This window comes from Neofelis nebulosa, chromosome 7, assembly GCF_028018385.1.
Source record: "Neofelis nebulosa isolate mNeoNeb1 chromosome 7, mNeoNeb1.pri, whole genome shotgun sequence".
In the NCBI taxonomy this organism is placed as follows: domain Eukaryota; kingdom Metazoa; phylum Chordata; class Mammalia; order Carnivora; family Felidae; genus Neofelis; species Neofelis nebulosa.
In genome coordinates, this window is record NC_080788.1 from 83,151,549 (window position 1) to 83,175,095 (window position 23,547).

Genomic DNA, 23,547 nt, shown 5'->3' on the forward strand with positions numbered 1-23,547 from the left:
GGCCTTTTTTATATGATGGCTGTAGGTGATGGTCTAGTGTTTGTGCAGTGCCCTGGGGGTGGTAGCCTGCCAAAGACTATTTCCTCAATTGTTTCAGACCTTTGGGAACCAGAAATACAATCCCCCTGACTACCAGAGGCAAATGTTCAAGGAACATCCACTGTATGGGTTGCATGTTCCCACCAGCTACTGTGGAGAGGAGGGGAGTAAGGCTTGGAGATGCAGGGGTTGGGGGAGCACTCAGGTAGTCCTGCTATGATGCCTGAGGGATTATGGCTGTGGTGTGTGGGGGCAGTGTGTTCAGCCAACCTAGCAAGGGTATAGTGGGGCATGGCTGCAACTCCTAGATGTAGGCACTCCCACCAGAGCTAGCAGGCTAGGAGGTAATGTGAAAATGTCCCTCCATAGGGCCAACACCAACAAGACAGAAGCAGAATGCAAAAATGGCTCCCACCAGTGCATTTGTCCTCAGAGAGAGAATTCCAACAGGCTCCTGACTTTCTGGTAGATACTTTAATATTAACAAATGAGTGTCCTTCATTTATGATAGGTGCATTTTAAACTGTGCTTTTGTGCTGGGTCCCTAGGCTACTGGGTCTGTGCATGAGCCCTTTAAGGGTAGATTTTACATTCCCTACAGCCTTATAGTTTTCCTAGAAGTAAGTCCTATTGGTTTTTGAGGCCAGACGCTTTAGGACCTATCTCTCCACTGCAGTTTATTCTTTGCTGTGGAGGTGCTGTTCAGCTACCTTTCAGGTCCTTTTCAGATAGAATTGTTCCATATGTAGCTGTATATTTGTTGTGTTCATGGGAGAAGGTGAGTTCAGGATTCTTCTATACTGTCATCTCAAACCCTCCTCAAAGGAGATGCACTTTGAATTCAGTTCCAGAGGTGAGTTATTTTAGGAAATCATGAACCACCTACAATGACAACAAAAGCAAAAATGCCCCCAAATAACTAGAATCTTGAGGGAAAAAAAACCCAGGAATACTGTAAAATGATAACTCTAAATCCTGGAGTGAGTATGGGGAGCTCTACCAAACAAAATTATGGAGATTTACAGTGTAGATTCTAATAAACCCTGGAAGTCCTTGTCAGGACTGTGGGGTCTTGAGACCTGTAGGTGCTTCCAGAAGAAGAGGCAGTCTCAGCTAGTTGCATGAGAGGGATACAATGGGGAAGAAAAAGAGAAGTCATAGTAAATATTTATATAAGGAGGAGAAGAAGGCATGTGCTTACATTTACTGCATCAAAGGTTAAAAAAGTCTGTGTGGTAAAAGTAGACATATATTTCCAAATGACAAAATTGTTGCCAGAAAAAGTACTATCTTCTCTCTTTTTTACCCCCCCCCCCCCACATTATATTAAAGGATCTTCCTGAGCAACTGTGGACTCTTCCAAAAACAAACTATGGCATTGTTAATGTCTCCTCCAAAAGCTCAAATACTCTTTTTCTTTAAAATGAGAAATCAGATTTTATTAAGCTAAAACAAGTTCCTACCCAGAAGACTTAAAGACTTAAAACTTGTTTTGAAACGCATTGTGAAGATAACCACATGAAGAAAATAGCTCAAGTTTTTATTCTATGTGTGTGACTGCCGTCATTAGTTTCTAATATAGTGTATGACGTATAAGATCACTCTGTTAGCTGAATAAAACATTATCAAGCGATTCCTGAATTAAAGCTTTCCTTTTCTTCTTTTCTTCTTAGAGAAAAGTAAGTAAGTTATATATTTCAATAATTTTCTTTTGTGAAAGAAAAGAATCTCCTTTTTAAGTGAGAATGATGCCAACGGTTTCAGAAATCAAGCTGAGGCTGCAGCCTTCAAACAATCTATTTTATTTCTTTGTACATTTTAAACTGTTTCAGATTTTCAAACTCAGTAAAATTTATTCAGCCAATTTTTATAGAGTAACTGTGATATACCCTATGCTGTGCTAGGTGCTGTTGGTACTGCAACAAGCATATAGACAAAGTCCCTGCCCTCATGGGGCTTCTAATCCACTGGAGGAAGATGGACAATACAAAATAAGTAACATATTTTGGCTAGATATGGTAAATATATATGAAAGAGTATAAGGATGTGGGGGGTGGGTGTAAGTTGAATTTTTAAGTAGGAGATCAGAGAAGACCTGAATGAGAAGATGACATTTTTGCAAAGACCTGAGAGGTTAGGGACTGAGCTGTCATGCAAATAAGGCCAAGTGCCCCTAGAGCATGCCTACTAGCCCTGCTGGAGCAGGTCAGTATAGGTTGAGGACTGAGGACTAACTGTTGGCATGGGGAATGTGGACAAAACCCTGACTGGAGTGTGTTCAAGAGAAAATAAGAGAGGAATTGGACATAGTGAATAGATAGTGTATATCTATATAGTATAAAAGTGACTTTGCAATAATGGAGAACAGAGAAATGGGGCTTTGGCCAGGGGATAGATTAGTGTCAGTTGGTGTATAAGGATTATTTTTCCTTTTCTTTCTTTCTTTTTTTTTTTTCTCAGCAAGGGAAAAGCAACAGCATTTTTTTCTGGCTGATGTGCTGATGAGAATAATACAGAAGAGAGAAAAAAACTTTATGCAGGAAAGAAGGGTGATTTACCACAGAGGTGACAATCTTTATGTAGATAAGAGGAGGTCTGGTGCACAGGTGAAGGGGACCAGACTTAGAAAGGAAAAAGGACTGTTTCCACAGAAACAGGAGGGAAGGAAGAGGATGTGGACCCAGATGCAAGAAGGCAGGTAGTTGTGGTGGGAAGCTATGAAATACAGTATGAATGAGTGGGCAGACTTCTAATAGCATGAGTTAAGAAATAGTGAAATTAATTTTAACATTCTCAGGATACTTAACCCAGCAAAGGGTGCTGGGACATGCAGCAATGATGAAATAATTGATATTTCTTGACTAAATCAGTGCTTTTTAAGGCAAGGAAAAGGGATATGTCTATATGTAATTATAAAAGTGATTATGTGTTTAATCATTAAAGATTGTTAGGACACAATGGAGTACTACATGGCAATGAGAAAGAATGAAATATGGCCCTTTGTAGCAATGTGGATGGAACTGGAGAGTGTGATGCTAAGTGAAATAAGCCATACAGAGAAAGACAGATACCATATGTTTTCACTCTTATGTGGATTCTGAGAAACTTAACAGAAACCCATGGGGGAGGGGAAAGAAAAAAAAAAAAGGAGGTTAGAGTGAGAGAGACCCAAAGCATAAGAGACTCTTAAAAACTGAGAACAAACTGAGGGTTGATGGGGGGTGGGAGGGAGGGGAGGGTGGGTGATGGGTATAGAGGAGGGCGCCTTTTGGGATGAGCCCTAGGTGTTGTATGGAAACCAATTTGACAATAAATTTCATATATTGAAAAAAAAAGATTGTTAAGAAATTTAACCCTTCCCGCAAATTTATCATGGGTTAGCTATATTGTTATTCGATTCAGTATCAAGGGGAACTGTATGGTTGAGTAATTATTCAGGCCCTAAAAGAAGATTATTGAATTTGGATCACTACATATGAAGCCAAATTTAAGTAAACTATTTTAACACACTGTGCCTTATATTCTGATTAAGTTATTAATGTGTAGTCTAAATTTGAAGAGGTGTATCCCTTGTGACTTAGGTTCTAGGTGCTTATAAAACAAAGGCACAAAAGTGTTATTAGGAATAGCGAAGGCAGCGTTTCTAACTTTATTATGTGTATTAGTCTGCTAGGGTGGCAATAACAAAATACCACAGACTGGTGGCTTAAACAGCAGAAATGTATTTCTCACAGTTGTGGAAGCTAAAAATTCCAAATCAAGATGTTGGCAGGTTTGGTTTCTTGTAAGGCATCGCTCTTTAGCTTGGAGACGTCCATCTTCTCGCTGTGTCCTCACATGGCCTTTTCTCTTTGTCCCTACTTTTCATCTTCTTATAAAGACACCATTCCTATTGGATTAGGGCCCCACCCTTGTGACCTCATTTAATCTTAATTCCCTCCTTAAAGACTATCTCCAAATATGGTAATATTGGGTGTTAGGACTCCAACATATGAATTGGGGGTGGGAGGAGCTCAGTCCATATTATGTTAAAGGTTTACTAGAGGTACAAGTTACTAGAATCTCTTAGGCATTTATTTGGGACACTGGCCTTCTGGCCTGATGGAAACTTGATTCCTTCTCAATGCAGTATTCTCAAAGTACATCAGGAGGTAAGTGCTTTATGAGCATATTTGGACTAATCCATCAGATGACTCCCTTGCCATGAGAGAAAAGGGGAGATGGAGGAAGATTAAGGCCATTACAGAAACAGTGGCATCTTCTGTCGTCATGTTGTTGGATAGCATCCAAATTCTCTAACCTGACATCCTCTTCTCTGTAAGACTTTTCATCTAAATGCCCCAAAGCTCCAGCCCCCTCTCTGAACATGCCATATCCTTTCATGACTCTAGGCCTTTGAACAAACAAGTCACTGCCTATAAAGAATCTATCTGCTTCTTCACCTGACAAAATCATACCCATCCTCCCAGATCTGGCTCAAATGACACCTCTCCTAGGCTTTTACTGCCCATTCCTCATTTTCAGACAATTAGTTGTTTGTTTTTTTTTTTAATTCCAATCCTCCCCACATTCATTTTACACAGCACACTTGAGGCTATCTGTTGGCATAGCTCTTTCCTTCTCCAAAGGGACTGTTTTTTCCTCGTCGTACACATAGTCCCGGGTGCAGTTCCTGACACATGCTGAAGGCTCAATGTACATATGAGTAATAAGTGGATAGATGGATGAATGTATAATTCATTTATTCAACAGTTATTTACTGAGCCCCTATCATATTCTGCCAAGGTGCTGGGAGTACAAAATAACAAAGGAGATAGACAGACCCAGTCCCATTATGGAGCTTAGAATCTGGAGACAGAGACAGAGTATAAACAAGTAAATATGAGAATTTTTAAATTGTGATATATTCTGTAAAAGAAATTAATACTGTTCCAAAGGAGAAAAAAAATAGAATGAATATACCTTTGATAGGGTGATCAGGGAAGGCCTTTCGAGAGATAAAATGCCAACTGAGAAGTGAAGGATGAGAAGACATTAGTAAGAGAGTGTTCCAGAGAAAGAGAACAATATGTGCAAAGGCCCTGAGATTGGAAAGAGTTGTTTAAAGAACTGAAAATAGACAGAGATGACAGGGCATGGGGATCATGAGAGAGACAATTAGAAAATGACATCTGAAGAACCAAATGTGTTGGAGCATAGAAGTTTGGGATGTTTGTTTGTTTGTTTGTTTTTGGGTTTTTGTTTGTTTTGTTTTGTTTTGTTTATTTTATTTTTTTATGAGAACCACTGAGGCCACTATAAAGGAAGATTGGAGGGGCAGGAATGGGTGAGTAGAGATGAATGTTAGAAGATAACTGTTGCACTGCAGAGGAGAGGTGATGAAGGCGTGGACTAGGCTAGCAGGAATGCAGATTGGGGACACAGACTGGAGAGACATTTTGGAAGAAGAAACAATGGAATTTAGAGAGTAAATGGCTGTGGGAAATGAGTAAAGGGAGGAATTAAGGACAACTTTCAGTTTTCTGACCTGAGCAACACACGGTGCCATTTATTTGAAAGGAAGGACGTAAGTGCAGAATGTTTTGGGGGATGTGGTGAGGATGAGAATGAAGCATTCAGTTTTGAATACTTGTGCCTAAAGTAAATCCAAGGAGCAGTGTCAGGTGTTTGCTTGGATGTATAATATGGAGCTCAGAAAAGATTAGGAGCCATTACTATATAGATTTCAGTGAAAGCCATGGAGAATAGTATAAATAAAGAAAAGCAATCCAGAATTAAGCCCTGAAACAACAACTAGTGATCTCAGCTCTGATTCAGAAATCAATCAGTGAACCATCTGTAAAACAGATTTGGTGATGGTAGAGAAGGAAGGAAGGAGAGTGATTGAGAATCCATCACATTAGGTCAGCTAAGGGGTAATGCAGACTTTGAGTAGAATAAGTGAGAACTGATATTTTTTTCTGTCATCATATACTCTCTCCCATGGCATTCTCATTTCCTCTCCTAATGTCAGCCATTGCTTCTAGGTTTATATATCAGACTTAATTTTTTCCACTTGTTTACTGATCATCTCCTTTTGGGTGTTCCACCAGTACCTCAAACCAAAAGACTCAAATCCAGATCATCTGTTTCATCCATCCATATTGCTGTTTTTTTACACCTACTCTAATTGATGGCACCATAGGCTTTTCAGCAACCAGGAAGTAACAAGTTGATCTGTCACTGTATTTGCACCCTCTTTTTCCTTTATTTTCCTTAATGAGTAAGTTGCCAAATTCTGTTGATAACATAACAGTAATGTTATTTAATCAAGTTGAGCTACCATTTGTAAAATATAGTATTTTACAGAGTATCCACTATTTTCATAAATGCTAACAAATAAAATTCCTTTAATCAGAGATTCAGTGTTACTGTTTTTTAAAGTAGTATATTTTCTTCATATCTTCCTCCTAAAAATTTATCTTTGGACTAAGATATACTATGAGAAAAATTTAACCAGTCTGCAGAGAGTTAGACTGGCAAAGCCATTCAACCTTAGCAGAAGGAGCTATTTTGGTTCTATTTTTATCATCACATTTAGGAATGAATCATTGAAAGCAGAGAGAGAAATAGAGATGGATAGAAAAGACTTGGGCCATCTAATTCATCTCTTTGTTAGTGCAGGGAAGTTTCCTATGTCAAATGCCTGTGAGATATTGTGCAATAAAAGTCTTACATTACAACATTTCAATCATTTTCATAAGGTGACTAATTATCTTTGAGTTGCTCTCCACATTGTTCTCTGAACTCCTTTCCATGTATCCCTGTCATATGAGAGGTGTGTTCCTTTGTACACAGAAATGGCCTAGGGTCTCTGAGGGATGAGTTCCAGTTATTTTTCTATAGTAGTGATGTCTACATTAAGTTGACTTCATTCTTGATGATTCTTTTTGTGACCAGTGACACACATTTGTGAGATCATTATCCAGAATGAGGATGGTCTGGCTTGTTATCTTAGGATGTTTAAAAACTTATGAGAATCTCTAGGGATCAGACATGTCCCTTGGCACCTAATGGTGGAGAAACATTATTTGAATGGGTTTTCCAATAGAATACATGGTATGGGAACACCTCTTTATTATCCCTACAGCTTGGAAGAGGGGAAGGATAAAAGGGGTTGGCATTTGGGAGGATTATTGTTTTTAAGTACTTTGACTATTACTTTCCAATTAGTTTGGGCAAGAAAAATTCACATGAACCATTATATCGATTATAGCTTTTAATTGATTTCTGAAATTTCAGCGATCAAAATATAGTAATTTTAGCATTTTTATAAGTTCCTCCTCCATAGTCTAGAGCGTTCATAATTAGCTGCTTGGAGAAAGCAACAACATACGAACTTCAGAGATCTTACATTTCATAAACTACCCGTTTCATTTACAGAGTCCTGATTTGCTGTTTTAAGCAGCTGCCACTTTGTAACACTGTTTTTGTTGTTGTTGTTGTTGTTATTGTTGTTTTGTTTTGTTTTTCTTCCGTGGTCAAGTCTATAAAGCCAGAGAGCAGGCAAAAGGCCTTGATTGGTTCACAAAAAGTAGGACCTCGTGTCTGACTTGGCTTTTCTTAAACATTACAGAATTCTGGCAACTACCCAACAGCTGACCCAGAACTATTTTTAACACAATATGTAATTAAATTAGAAAGAAGTAGCAGTTTTAAGGCTTATCAGAAATGTTAACAGACATGGATGGATTTTGTGAAGTACGCCAAAAGAAAATAAGATTTCCTTTGGTGCACAGTGCACATGAAATCAGCATTTCTCCCTCCCCTCTACCATGGGCACGCATTCCCGGTCTCATCTGGTGTTCTGGGGAACCCTAAAGCCACAGGGATCATAACAGCTGCAATAAATAAAGCATCTATTCAATAAATTTCCATGCCAAATATTATTCAGCATTCTTTTGGCCTTGGTTTGATAGAAAACAGCATGGTGAACTTACTACCTCTCTTTACTACAGTAAGCCCCAAGTAACTATGAAAGATTTAACAATTCAAACCAACATGTAAGCAAAATCATGATTCTGTCTGTTTTAAAATTAAGGTAATAATACAGGGGACCCCCCAAAAAAGTAACAAAGGAAGTCTATTGTCATTATTGAAGATACATTAGAATTTGTACTAGGCTTTTATTCTTCTCAGGGAAGATAATGAGAAACGTTCAGAATATATGTCCATGAAAATGTATGGGTTTGAGGGAGATCTTTAAAAAATAAATGTTACATATGTGGCAATATAAGGAAGAATATTATTAAGGAATTTCACAGAATTTTTATGTAAAATCTCATCATGCAGTATTATGATCACAGGGATATTTCGTGATATTTACTGAGTCTTCTGAGAGTTCACTTATTCAAGTCATATTTTAAGGAGGAACTTATAAGATTCAGATCTAAAGTATAATTCTGTAATATGCCCAGCTGATCCCATTAAATCCAACCCAAAAAGGAACGGTATAATGATGTGAACAATTCCCATTCTTTGAGTTGTTACACCTCACTTGAAATGCATTCCTTCTGGATTAAAACAGCAATTCCCCTTTGTTTCTCTCTCCAGGCTGAGGTTCAGCTATGCTACCTGGAAGCACAAAGAGATGCTGTTGAGCAGATGTCCCTAAAGCTGTACAGCGAGCAGTATACCAGCAGCAGCAAGAGGAAAGAAGAGTTTGCTGATATGTCAAAAGTTCATTCAGTGGGAGGCAACGGGTAGGGAGCTATTCTTTTTGTTGTTTTATTCTCACTAATCTCTACTTTTTCAATGATTCTCCACTGGTTAGTGTTAGGCAAGGCATTTCCTCCTTAGCTAACAGACCAGTCGAAGCTCAGTAGAGTAGGCGTTTACGTTCTTTTCCATTTGTGCCAGAATGGAAGAGTGTGGATTTTATCAGACTCTCTCATCTAACCCAGAACTTCCTAACTTTCTTGTTATTTTTTTTCAAAACAGCCTTTTTTGCAAGCTTCAAATCTCTGTTTCAAAGTAGTGATGTTGGGAATGTTTGTGTGACTATGTTGTGCTTATAGTATTGGTCTTTCTTCTTCATAAATTTTTTTCAGTGTTTTTTTTTCCCCCTTTTAAACTTCACCATTTATTTTAAAGTCTATCCAAGGGACTTTTAAATATCAAAATCTCACTGGAAATTTGGTACTACATAGTTTTCCTGAAAACATAGATATTTAATAATTCTTCATAGACACTGGGTTAGCCAGTTGCATTCACATAAAGTCAATTAGAATAACAGTCTAGCACTAGAATTGTCCATGGTATGTGAAAGGACCCAACAAATTCAGTGATCCATCAACAACTTCCCTCAGCCTGACACACATGGCTGTATTTACATTGTACTAAATACCCAAATATAGTATATTCAATTTATATATAATATGTTCAATTATACTATTGAATAAATAACTTACACTTTCAGATATTTCCAAATGACTTAAAAAAATTTTTTTAACACTTATTTATTATTGAGAGACAGAGAGAGACAGCATGAGCAGGGGAGGAGCAGAGAGAGGAGGAGACACAGAATCCGAAACAGGCTCCAGGCTCTGAGCTGTTAGCACAGAGCCCAACGCGGGGCTTGAACCCACAAACCGTTAGATCATGACCTGAGCTGAAGTCGGATGCTTAACCAACTGAGCCACCCAGGCGCCCCACTGTGCCACCCAGGCGCCCCTCCAAATGACTTTCAAGTTATGCAAATACTGCATGTATATATATTTTTTTTCTTTTTTTTTCTTTTCTGGCTCAATTCTATTATTTTATAGGTGATTATTAAAGAATAAAAGAATACTAAATAAATTTAATTATTTCATTATTTTAATGACTTAATAATAAGTATACTCATAAAAATGGGGACAGTAACCTATTTCACTTTTATACTTGTGCCAGACAATAAGGGGGAGAAACTGTTCCCTCAAGTTCCATTACATACATGTTAATAAGCGTCATATGGGGTTTAACTGTAGCCAAAATATTCCCTGAAAAGGCAGGAAAGAAATCTTTTTGTGCACTTGTTTGCATTTACACTTTAAATGCATATAGTTACAGATATTTTGGGATAAATTAAGTACTGATTATAAATTCTGTCTTGTGATATAACCTAAGGTCTAAGAATACGGGAAAATGATGCAGGTTATAATTCTGTTTAGGAAATGGACTAAATTTTCCTAATTTTCAAATTTTCAAATTTCAAATTTTCAAATCTATATAATTTGTTGCTCTATCAAGATATTAAAAAAATTTTTTTGATGTTTATTTTTGAGAGACAGCATGCACATGCACATGCAAGCAAGTGGGGGAGGGGCAGAGAGAGAGGGAGACACAAAATCCAAAGCCGCCTCCAGGCTCTGAGCTGTCAGCACAGAGCCCAGCATGGGGCTCAAACCCATTAACCATGAGATCATGACCTGAGCCAAATTCGGACGCTTAACCAACTGAGCCACCCAGGTTCCTCTCTATCAAGGTATTTTATATATACAGATACATTATGTATATAGAAAAGCATTGCAGCATATCAGAAAGAAAAGGTTAGGTCTTGGAGCATGAACAATAAGCTGTTTTGAGGCTTTAATGTGCTTTAATTTCTCTCTGTGCCTAAATAGTCTTTGGCGTAGATGCAAGCACAAACTTTAGGTCACATTTTCATGTTTTCTGAAAGCCCTGGGGACTGAGCGGGCACCTCGTGCTTCTGACCTCAGATTCCAAGGACCCAACCTGAGTACTTACTCTGGGCTTCAAAAATCATAAATTTGCCCTGGGAATTGCTTAGTTAACAACAAGCATTGTTCTGTGAAGTGGGAGTAGGTGAACTTGCCTGATATCCTTTGTTTATGCTCCTTGGGGTGCTGAAGGCTGTGCATTGTGCAGAAATTTAAGAGCGTACTGAAGAAAAGGCAGCTATTTAATACTAAAGACAAAAACCATATACTCCTTTCTATTTTCTGTTTACGTACAGAAAAGCATTGTTTGAGGAATGCATGTGGGTGAGGTTATCTGGGGTGTCCTGCCCCCAAGACTCCCTGCTCCCACAGTCAAATCCTTAATTCTGGAGCCTTAAGAACACTGCCTTGTAAAATTATCTGCTCCAATGATACATAAACTTCATTAATAGTTAGTTTTGTTGCATAGAATGAGCATTGTTTCCAATAAGCAATTGTGGGAATAGTGTGGGCTTTCTAGGGTCTTCATTCCATATGCAGACATCCAATCTACTAAAGAGAAAATTAAGGACTCCTGGGTGGCTCAGTTGGTTAAATGTCCAACTCTTAGTTTTGGCTCAGGTCATGATCTCACAGTTTGTGAGCTTGAGCCCCACATCAGGCTCTGTGCTGATAGTACAGAGCCTGCTTGGGATTTTCTCCCTCCCTCTCTCTCTGCACCTTCTCTGTGCACTCTCTCTCTATCTCAAAATAAATAACTAAACTTAAAAAAATTTTTTAATTAAGCTGGTGATACAATTTGTATATTTTTATTTCCTCCCCATGTCTATATGCACACTATCAGTATGTGGTTGAAAAAATGTATAAGCTACTCCAGGGAAAACTCAGCAGCTGGATAGAATGGTGATCTTAAATTTCTAGGAAGTTTACATAACCACAGTATTGCTTAGAAATGAATTTTAATCGTTTTTTGGACTTTTGGCTAAGATCAAGTGTAGAAAAATGAATTTTAACCTCAGGGCACCTGGGTGGTTCAGTCGGTTAAGTATCTGATGCTCAGTTTCAGCTCATGTCATGATCTCAGTTTTGTGAGTTTGAGCCCTGCATTGGGCTCTGTGCTGATCGTGTAGACGGATCCTGCTTGGGATTCTTTCTCCCTCTCCCTCTCTCTCTACTCCTACCCTGCTCAGGATGTTTCCATGTCTCTCAAAATAAATAAATGAACTTAAAATATTTCTTAAAGAAATGAATTTTAACCCCTCTGGCTTAATGAAAAGTTGGGTAGCAAAGTGATAGAACAGAGCTTATATACAACTATGAACTGTGTGTTGAACAGTCATGAATATTTGTGGTAGGAAGATTTCTCTGAATATGTGAGGCTGTGTGAGTGCTAGTAAGAGTTGTTTACCTATGGGACACCATTGGCACTGGCTCCAGCACCACAAAGCGGGAAACTATGGCTTCCTGGAGGGACATGCAATGCACGAATCACTGATGATTATTTATGGGAGCAGATTGGTGCTTTTTGATTCCTGCCGAGTTAAATGAAAACACTTACAGATTTGTTGTTTTGTTTGTTTTTTTGTTTGTTTCCTTCGCCTAGTAAATATCCACTGAAGGCCTACTATGTGAATGACACAATGGTCTGAGCAAAGTTTGTCAAGAACACTTACCTTTTGTATATTTTGTAAAGTGTAACCATCTCTTTTCTTGACACCTCTTTCTATCCAGACGTTGTCTGATTTCATTTTTTAAATGAATTTCAAAGATGCTGTTTAATTCATTAAGTAGCATCCTACTTGCTGTCAAGACTTACTGTCTATCACAAACCATGTCTTTTGTTCAGTTTATAAATGATAGAACTGGGAGGTAAAAAGGCTGGGGTGACTGGCATGCCCAGGATGATTTTTTAAGTTGGAGCTAAGACTTCAGTGCAGGACCCTGGGTCTGAATGCAGTAGACAGTTCAAAAAGTCATGCTTTGCCTTCTCTCTGAGGATTTCATTCAGACTCTCGATAAACATTTTTCCCCCCTCTAAATCCTATGTTGTGCATATTCCATAGTGTATGAAATTTAATTATGGTATTTTTCTACTATGGAGAAATTGAAGAGTCTTAAGGAGATTTCATTAAAGCCAAAAGGAAGTTTGAGCAAAAACATTCGGAAGTAGGCTTAAGTGAAGACAAAATTGACTTCAGTCATTAATTTGACAAATATTACTAATATGAAGTATAGAGATTAAAGGCAAAAAAGAGAGGTTCACAGTTTGGTAGAAGGAGCCAGTTTATAAACAACATGGAATAAAGGATCACAAGTGCTAAGTTAGAAACCGTTATTTGGGTAGGGGCTTCAGCTCAGGGAAGACATAGTTCAGTTCTGACTATGGTAGGAGATCTGGAGCAGATTACGAATGACAGCAGGGAGAGGATTTTTGAAAGAAGGCTTGGTCAGTGATGTTGAACATCTTTTCATGTGTCTGTTGGCCATATGTATGTCTTCCTTGGAAAAATGTCTATTTAGGTCTTTTGCTCATTTTTAAATTGGATTATTTGGGGTTTTTTGGTATGGAGTAGTGTAAGTTCTTTATTTATTTTGGATACTAACCTTTTATCAGATATATCATTTATAGATATCTTCTCCTATTTAGTAGGTTGTCTTTTTGTTTTGTTAATGGTTCCCTTTGCTGTGCAAAAGCTTTTTATTTTGATGTAGTCACAATAGTTTATTTTTGCTTTTGTTTCCCTTGCCTTAGGAGACATATCTAGAAAAATGTTGCTATGGTTGATGTCAGAGAAATTACTGCCTGTGTTCTCTTCTAGGATTTTTATGGTTTCAGGTCTCACATTTAGGTCTTTAATCCATTTTGAATTCTTTTTTGTGTATGCTGTTAGAAAGTAGTCCAGTTTTATTCTTTTGCATGTGGCTGTCCAGTTTTCCCAGCACCACTTATTGAAAAGACTGTTTTTTTCCCACTATATATTTTTGCCTATGTTTATTGCAGCACTATTTACAATAGCCAAGACACAGAAGCATACTCAGTGTCCATCAGTAGATAAATAAATAGGGAAAATGCAGGGTATATACACAATGGACTATTATACAGCCATAGAAAAGGATGAGATCATACCATTTGAAACAACATGGATAGACCTAGTGAATATTATGCTAAGTGACATAGTAAGGCTGAAAAAGACAAATACCATAAGACTCCACTCATAAATGGAATTTTAAAAAAATGAATAAACAAACAAAAAGCAGACTCAGAACAATAAATACAGAGAACAAACTGATGGTTTCCAGAGGGGAGGGGGAACGGGGGGGACAAAACAGGTGAAGGGAAAAAGGAGATACAGGCCTCCAGTTACGGAATGAGTAAGTCATGGAAATGAAAAGCAGAACATAAGGAATATAGTCAATGATCTTGTAATAGTGATGTAATGGACAGATGGTAGCCATACTTATGGTGAACATAGCATAATGTATAAACCTGTCAAATCACCAAGTTGTACACCTGAAACCAATGTAACATGGTGTGTCAACTATACTCAATTTTAAGAAAAGAAAAAGGAAAGAAAGAAGGCTGGGTCAGGGGAAGAGCTTTTCAATTTAATCTGAACAAATATTTATTTAGCACCTACAAAGACAGACCACGGTCCCTGCCTTCATGAAATTTACAGTCTAGCAAGAAAGTATTTACCTGGGAAATGAGAAAGGGAAGCAGAGGATGCTGAGGAGCTCAGAGCAACAGTGTGGGCTCCATGAGGCAAAGCTGCATCTGTAGTGCTCACCACACTCCGCCCTACACCGGGTGCTAGGCTTGTGCATGCTACATGGTCAGTGAATGAATGGATGCATAAATTAGTAGCTCAAATTGATCTGGGGCTCAGAGAGAGGGAACACAGGTCTGGAATCATCAGACTGCATGCTGGTTCCATATGACTGGAAAGCGGGATAGAAAGCCAGGGGTGAGAAATTAAGCCTTGGGAAGAAGGCACAGTCCAGGTCCAGGAGTTAATCATTGAATTCCTAGTTGTTACTCAGAATCAGAATCACCTGTGGAGTCTTTAAGCCGAGAAATGTCTGCCTACCCCACTCCATTGAAAATTCTGATTCAGTAGTCAGGAGTGAGCCAAGGTATAAATATGTTCTAATGCCCACTTCAGGTTTGAGAACCAATGTGCCATTCATTTTGAAAGTGTGTTCTCTGGACCAGCAGCATTAGCATCTCCTGGGAACTTGTTAGAAATGCCAATTCTCAGTCCCACTCCAGACCTACTGAATTGGAAAGCCTAGACCTGGAGACCAGCAATCTTTGTGTAATGAGCTCTCCAGGTGATTCTGATGCTGCTATTTGAGAAGCACTGCTTTAGTCAATGAAGATTTCAGGTTAGAAATTAATTGAGTATGTGGAGACTGGATTGGAGACTAAAGCCAGAAAGAATTGATAAACCTTGATGACTCATCAGGTGAGGGGAATGAGGGAGAGAAAGGAGCCACTCTGATGTTCTGATTGCTAGTTCAGGGAGGAGAAAGAAGATGGGAGAATCTGGATTCAAATGGCTTTTGTGTCATTTAATGTTGAATTACAACTGTTAAGTGCAGGCTGTACTGAGCATGGAGAGACAATGAGACACAGCATGTGGCAGGTGTGTGCAAGTCAGGAAAGCCTTCCGGAAGTGTCATGGAATATACCTCAGGGTCAGAAGTGACCATGAGAATGCTTCCTACAGAGGAGGCATTGTGTACAAACTTCTAGGACCAGTAAAGCCTGCCCAGACTGACTAGATGGTCAGTTTTGAAATGGTATCTTGGCAGTGGTGAGGAGAATAGATTGGCATGGGCAAGATTAGATAGTGTTCAATTAAGATCCTACTCTAGTCATCCAAGTGAGAAATAAATAGGGCCTGAGCTAGGACAGTAGCAATGGAAGCTGAAAGTTTCCATTGGAAACTGAAAGAAGGAAGTTGAAGCCAGGCCCTGGACACCAAGCAGGTGACATTAAGGGAGGGAAATTTAAGAATGGACTTCCATGATTCAGGCTTGTGCAGTCTGGCAGATGGACATGTCATTCACTGAGGTGGGGAAGAAAGGCGAGGAGCAGGAATGGGGGAAAGAAGCTGAGTATTTGCAACACAGTTCCAAACTGATAGTCTGTGGAACATCGAAGTGTAAATGCCCAGGAAGCAGGTCTGGGTCTCAAGAATGTTTTGCGCTTCTTGACCATCATCAAGGACAGTGTGGTAACTATGAGGCAGCAGACGCTGAGAGAGGTAGGAGCTTACTTTACGGTAAACTACTCCCTCACCCAGGTGGACATAACGTTACCTTTAAGGAATGCTTGTTTTAAAAAGTGTGGATAATCAGAACGTTTTGATTTCAGTTAGAATCTTTCATGCTATATTATACAAGGCTTCCAAAATAAAAACTACATCATTGAGAATTCAAGGTGGTATCTTGATTAGCAGGAATTTAGGACCACAGTCAACTATTATTTTCTGCCTCAAAGCTGCAGGTAAAAGCTCCTGATCCTAGATATTAGAATGAGTTAAGACTGCTCAGATTGCTTCCAACTGCACAAATAACATGTACCTTTAGGGGTAGTCATGAATTCAGTCTAGTCTAATTTCTTCAAGGAGGAAAGAGTGTGTACTAGACTAAAAACTAAAGACTGGAATTCAAGTTGGCACTCTGATGCTTTTTAGCAGTGTGACTTTGATTGGGACACTTAACCTTCTCAAGATGCAATATCTCTGTCTGTACTTTTAAATACCTAAAATTTTTTATTATTGAAGTACAGTTGACATACAATGCTATTTTTAGTTTCAGGTGAGCAACATAGTGTTTCAGCAATTCTATACCTTAAGCAATGCTCACAGTAGTAAGTCTAGTTACTATCAACAAACGATGTTATCACAATATTATTGACTATATTCCCTATGCTGTACTTTCATCTCTGTGACTTCTTTATTTTATAACTGGAAGTTTGTACCCCTTAATCCCCTTCACCTATTTTGTCCATCCCCTTACCCCCCTACTCTGTATAGTTTTTGTAGCACAGAAATACAATAGTCTATAAGAAAATGCCTAAAATATTTATAATGTAATACACACACACACACACACACACATATATATATATATATATATATATATATATATATATATATGTTAGTTAATGAAATATGCATTGACTAACTACTATGTTGCAGGAAGTGGTAGGAGATACTAGAAATAGAAAAGATAGAAAAAAAACGTAATCTCTATAGTCCTCAGTCTAGTGAGGGAGAAAGACACTCAGATAATCCTTATGAAACAGTGGTAAAATTCAAGATAGAGAGTATTATGGGAGTAATTAGGAGGTCTGCCTAATCAGGGAGACTTATGGGGGCAGGGAATATCTGAGCTGTCAGAAAAGGTGCATAGATGCTAGCTATTAGAAAAAGATTTGGTAGAGGGAAGGTGAGGATTTTGGCCAGAAGACAGTAACTGTGTAAGGAGAAAGAGTGTGTGTGTGTGTGTGTGTGTGTGTGTGTGTGTGTGTGTGTGTGTGTTGAGGTTACTATAAATAATAATCCGATGTTATTGAAGCAGAAGGGCATGGAGATTGTTCTTGACTCTGCTTCCTGGGATCAGGAGGGAATACCAGGTGAGTTTTTAGGGACTTCTGCTCTGGTGGTAAAGTTCTAGAAGATACCTCAAGTCTCACTGGCCATATGCCAGGCTTCCTCTGGCTATGGGGAAATTTGAGCCATGTCTCAGAAAGAGACGCAGTCAAGGTTTCTGTCCTAAGTCTAAGAAGTAGGAATAACTCACTCCTCACCATGCAAGGTTTCAGTGTAAATTTTACTCCCAAATACAAACAGAATATATAGGTAATTCCCAAGCACAACAGGCTGAAATGAACTTTAAATAGATAAAAAGTTAAGTTTGGCAGAAAGGATGAGTCCATTTTTCTTTAGAAAAAGAAACATCTCTGTACTGGTGTGAACAAACACATACATACATATACATATATATATATGTATATGTATATGTATGTATATGTATATATGTACATGTACATATATATCTATATATGTATTGTATATACATGTGTATATGTATATATATGTGTGTATATATATACGTATACACACATATATGTATATGTATATATACGTATACACACATATATGTACATGTGTATATATGCATGTATATGTATATGTATACATATACATATGTATACGTATACACATATACTATATGTGTATATATATATAGCATCTCCAAAGGGAAATGATTTTGATAAATGAAAACGAATAAATCACTATTTAAACTATTGTTTGATTAAAGATCAAATTTGATTCTTTAAATTAATGAAGCAGTAAGATACACTGAATGATTTTAACCTCCTGAGAAGGGATATAATCAACCTGGATTTTACTGCTGCAGGGTGATCTTCCTGGTTTTCTGTTGAGCAACATGCCAAAAATATCTCTATTGCAGTTACATGAACATTCATGCTTACTCATATTCTTTCTCTCTTTCTTTCCCTCTTTCATACACAAAATGACCATTTTGAATTTCTGCTCAATGGGTGTTTTTTGGAACATTGCTATGTAAAATGTTTTCTTTCTGGTACACTCCAGCCATAAAATGAAGTACCATCTTTTATTTGTGCTAATGTTGGGAATGCTCTTGCAGATAAATCACTAGGCAACACACATTTTATCTCCACCATGAATTTCTACTTTCTTCCTCTCATTCTTGGCTTGTCTCAATCTAATGAATAGCTAGCTGATCTGTGTTCATTTCAGGTTATTTTTGCTCCATCCTTTGTATCGTGATGTTAAATAGAAAGATCAGGATGTAGTCAAAGGGAGCAAAAAGTACCCGGCTACCCTCTGCATAACTGATATTCTGGGTACTATGCAACTGTTAAAATAGGTCTTTCTGGGAAAAAAAAAACACCTTACCAGTAGAAATGTATTCATTGGAGTCATGATATTATACCCTTTTAATGTGCAAATACATTAAACTAATTTTAGACCTGGGCAGTCTTCCACTTCAGTGATCTAATGCCATCCATGCCAGGATCAAGCAAAAGGCAAGCCAGAGAGGCAGAAGCATACTTCCTGGGAAACTGTTACTTCAAAGTTAACAGGAAAGTCAACCAATAAAGAGATATATTTGTATCTCCCTTCCATCTTAATTTCTGTACTGCTTTGGAGGGCTGATGAGGCCCATTGAAGAGGCAGATGCTAGCAGGGGCAATGAGAGGGTACCTAAGACAGATCTAAGCTACCTTATTGTAATGTGCAGAGCTTAACTCTTCACTTTAAAATTTATTCCTTTTCATACCCCCATCTTCACAAAGGATTTGAGTCAACTTACAAACATATTTGCAATAAAATAAAATAAATATTTGACTGAAATAAGTTAAGCAAAAGTAAAATACATGTAAGAAAACAAGCAGATATGTATTCTCTGCATGTCCTCAAGAAGGGTTGTGATTTGGCTCTCAATTTTACATACGAAAGAAAAGAAAAAAATCTCCTCTATCAGAAAATGTATGGTGTCCTAAGATTAAAAATCATATGTATCTAGGGAAGCCCAGCTTCTTATGCCATTGAGGCCCGAGAATTTCTCTTGTGGCTTTAAGGAGAAGACAGGCATCTGTGATACTACAGCCCTACAAGAGAGACAAAATTCTGAAGGCAGTTTTTAAATGTAGGCTGGAGAAGTGATGTCAAAGCATAATTCAGTAAGAGCAGTTCTACAAGTAACTAAAATTGTAGTCTGAGCATAGCACTCTCTGGGCAGAGTCAACAACCTTGATGAAGGAGATAGAATCATTCTGGGAGAGCTCTCTGTGTTAATTCTGCCACCAGGCTTTTGTTAGGGACTAGGTGGCAGAGGATAATTTCCAGATTATTTACTTCCTGCCCTAACCCTGAGAGTCCATATTCTCTGTTGCCTATTAAATCTTTGAAAACCAGTGAGGCCTAGGGTGTGGTAGTCCTTTTAAAAAGAGCAAGCTGCCTGACGCATCCCAGTGTGCTGGTAGCACGTCTAGATCCAGCCCCTCTAACACACAGATGATACATAGGAAGATTTATTCTTTTTTTTTTTTTTTTTTTTTGAAAAACAACATTGTCTCTTGCTTTGTATTGTTCCCCCATTTGTGTTAGAATCACTACTGAATCTACATTCTTCAGAATGTTTTCCAGTTCTTTGTCTAGAGCTTAGTCCAGTGTATTATCTGGAAATTTAGATAAGGGTTTGACTTCCTGACAGCCTAACAGAATCCTCCAAATACATCCAGAAATATGCACTGATATTTCTAATTGATATTTTCTAACCTTGGAGATCAGAATTTTGTTTTGCTTTGTGACTGTTATTGTAATAACAACTGTTTATGGACAGGCAGCCCATAAGCCCATGAGAAAGTGGGGCCAGTCATTAACAGATTTGTAGGGTTGATTTTATTTTTCTCAGGCATTTTTACATGTATGTGGGTATATATGAGAATTGAGAAAATTACTGCTGGAAAGAACTCCATATTCCTTTTTATTTATTAATGGCAAAGGCAGACTGCTTTTCTCATGAGGAAGTCGCTCATGAATTTTCATTCAAAATAGTAAATTAGTGTCCACACTTTAATATGTTTAGAGTGGAAAGGGATTCTACATGCAACTGTGCATATCAGATTCCATGTCCAGAAAGCTAAATTTTATTCTTTAATGATATTATGATTGGGGCAGGTGCCCCTTCTGTGCTTACGTGCCACATGATGTAGAGGATGATGGGAAATTCTGATCTATTATTAGTATTTCACTTCTGTAAAATTCTTAAACCATATTTTTACAAGATTTTGTTACCACTCCCTTTAGTGTCTTTTTTGAAAAGCAGAGGCAAACTTCCTTGAGCAAATAATGTGAACAGTGAGCACTTAGTGAATATTTGGGGAAAGAATCAATATGCTAAAGAAGCTAGGAAAATTGGATCATTTAATAGAAGTCCCAATATAGACAAGCTGGTATTTCAGGAACCGGTCTTGTGTTTTTGGATGTATTGGTGTGAAATGAACCATTAAGCATATAAAAGATGGATTCTTAAATGCTCCTAAATATATGTCACTGAGACTTAGGTAGAAAAACTGCCAGGACTTTATAGTGTTATCTTTTCTTCAACCAATAATTGCTCTATTTTGATGATTTCTTCATTTGGTTGTCTGTTTTAATCAAAATTCCTCAGTGGGCCAAACTGAAACCTCATATATTCACACACACCTCCCATTGATTTCACTTGGGTGAAAGTTTATCTTTTAAGCAAAGTTTAAGTTGAAATGTTGAGTTAATGATGCTCACTTTAAATACCAAAGGCTGAATGCATTTATGTATTCAAACACTTAGCTAGTCAAACATAACTCCCATCAGGGTTTAGAGGAAGGATTATTTCTTAAACTATGCTAGCCTTACAAATAATGTATTGCTCTCCAATCTGCAGGAAAATAATACTGAATAAGCTTGTTAGTATTTTATTTCTGTGGTGAAAAGAATCTTTTTGTAACCTTGAAGAGGCAGAGTAAAATGGTGGACAGGATGTTGGGAAATATTTTTGGCAATTACCCATAGTAGTGAACCCAAACTTAGAAACAAATACTAAAGAAAAAGTTACACATTTATTTCTCCATAGATTTGTCTCCATCTCTATTAAATTCTCCATCTATGAAATAAATACACTCATAATTCTGTGCTTCTCTAACAAAAACTGACTTTGATTTAGAAGACTGTTTTTCCTCATGTGATGAAGGCTTTCAACCTCCTAAAATGGGAATATTATACCTACAACAGAGTGTCTGACTCTTTTATTGTGAACCCAGTTAAGATGCAGTATATGGCAATTTAAGGAAGTATCCAAAATAATACTATTTGGGTGATGTGTTTGCTTTGTAACACTTTCATTGAGTAGATATGAGTTTGCTTTGTAACAGTTTCATAGAGAATATAACAGATTCATACAGTACTGAAAAGGTATACTTTGAGAGCTTTTAACATCTAACAGATTACATATTTGAGTGAAAGAGTTAACACAAACCAAAGCACAACTGCAGAGAAAATTTTGTGAGGAAAATTCCTCCAAAAGAGTAGTTCCTATATTTATACACTTATAAAATTCTGAGCCACTGGCCACAGTTTCAATTACCTCTCTCTCTCTCTTCTAAAAAGAAAGACTAGGGCCTTTGTCACCAAGAATTCAAGAAAAGAACCTTGTTCTGAATTCAGCTGATAGAATCAGCATATTCTTCAAAGGGATATAAAACTATTAACTAGTTCTATGCTACCCCTGATAAATTCGCTCATTGATGATCCTGTTTTCCTGTATAATAGCTGGCACTTTTCCTGGAAGACATCCTTCCTAAAATCACTTGAAAAATACTTAGCACACCTTTGCAGGTAATGTAAACATAAGGAAGTAAACTACTTTCTTACCTAAGAATTTTCCTTAAATAATGAGCACATTAAATTGCATTCATTTCAGAAGGTTTCAAAGAACCAACAGAGAAATTCTAGTAATTTATTTGTGATTTGCTACAAAGTTACATATTTTATTTTAGTAAATTTGGAAAGCTCTCAGGTCTTTTCTAAGCTGTGAATTAACACGTGGCCAAGAATCTGAAATCGGGCCCAAATGCTAAAAAAAGTGTTTTCGTCTTCAGCATTAAGACCTTATGAGAATTGTTGTTTGGCAAACACTGGTGTTGATTTTATGCTAATGAAGCAAAATATGAAACCAAAGCATTTACTGTACCTAACAAACTCAAGCCTGCATATTCCCAGCTAAAATGAAAATAGGCTAAAGAAAGGGTGAGCATCTGTGTTAGGTTCATTTGCCTCTGGTGGGTCTGCAGTGTAGACTCTCTGAGAAGTCTGAGGTGCATTTAACTAGAAGAAATGTTTTTTTGTTCCAAGCCCCTTGATAAGGGGAATAATAGGAGGGAACAGCTCAGTAGACATAAAGGTGAAAAAATGTCCATGGTTCTGAACATTCTACCACCCTATATATGTTTTGTTTATTCAAATCTGCTTTAAGTTTCAGTGTAGAAAAGAAGAAAATGTGGAAGGAACAGGAGAGCAACTCACATTAATTGAGAATCTACTGCACATAATATATTTTTTTATTAGCAAATGCGCCATTATCATGTACTAGAAGGCAAAATCCCACCTTCCAAATGAATGAAGAAGCCTGTCCATGTTGCACTGGTTGTGTTGGTATTGGCATTTGAAGATAAGATACTATGCTCTCTGTCACATGCTGAAGTCATTCTTGCCCTACTAAAGGTTTTTGGCTTCATTATCTACATTCATTCATCATCATTCTCCAGGTGCTATGCTGAGCGTTAGCAATGCAAAGATAAACTCCTATCTTACCCTTGCATTGTTTGGTCATAATCAAAATTTCTTTTTTTCAGACACATATGGAAAAGAAAACAGGCCTCTTTGTTTTCCTTGCTGATTAATGATTTTTATGAAACATCCTAAACACATAATTTCCTGGTAAAGCAGGGAAAATTCTTGTTTTAAGATCAGAGCTCAGGCACTTAAACACGATGCTTATAGCCTCCCCTAAAATTTAACATTGTCATTAGGGAACTACCTCTTGGGGTAAATGCTGTTTTTCAGATTTATGTCTCTCCCTGCTTTTTTCTAAGATGGCATCTGGGTTTATATGACTTTGTGATTCTAGGGTGCAGTGAGTTCCCCTGGCTTACCATGACCTTTGGGTATAGTCTGGCTGGGTTCAATGAAATGGATCTTGCCCTAGA

At 37.7% G+C, this 23,547-nt stretch overlaps 1 protein-coding gene across 7 annotated transcripts in view; it reads left to right on the forward strand.

The window, feature by feature from the left end:
* The window catches only part of AKAP6 (A-kinase anchoring protein 6), a 500,699-nt gene that overhangs the window by 343,186 nt on the left and 133,966 nt on the right, over window positions 1-23,547 (forward strand). For all 7 annotated transcript variants that reach the window (XM_058738770.1, XM_058738775.1, XM_058738774.1 and 4 more), the window contains one exon: window positions 8,632-8,780. In XM_058738770.1, the coding sequence (XP_058594753.1) occupies window positions 8,632-8,780 (149 nt within the window). The remainder of the gene's footprint in view (window positions 1-8,631; window positions 8,781-23,547) is intronic.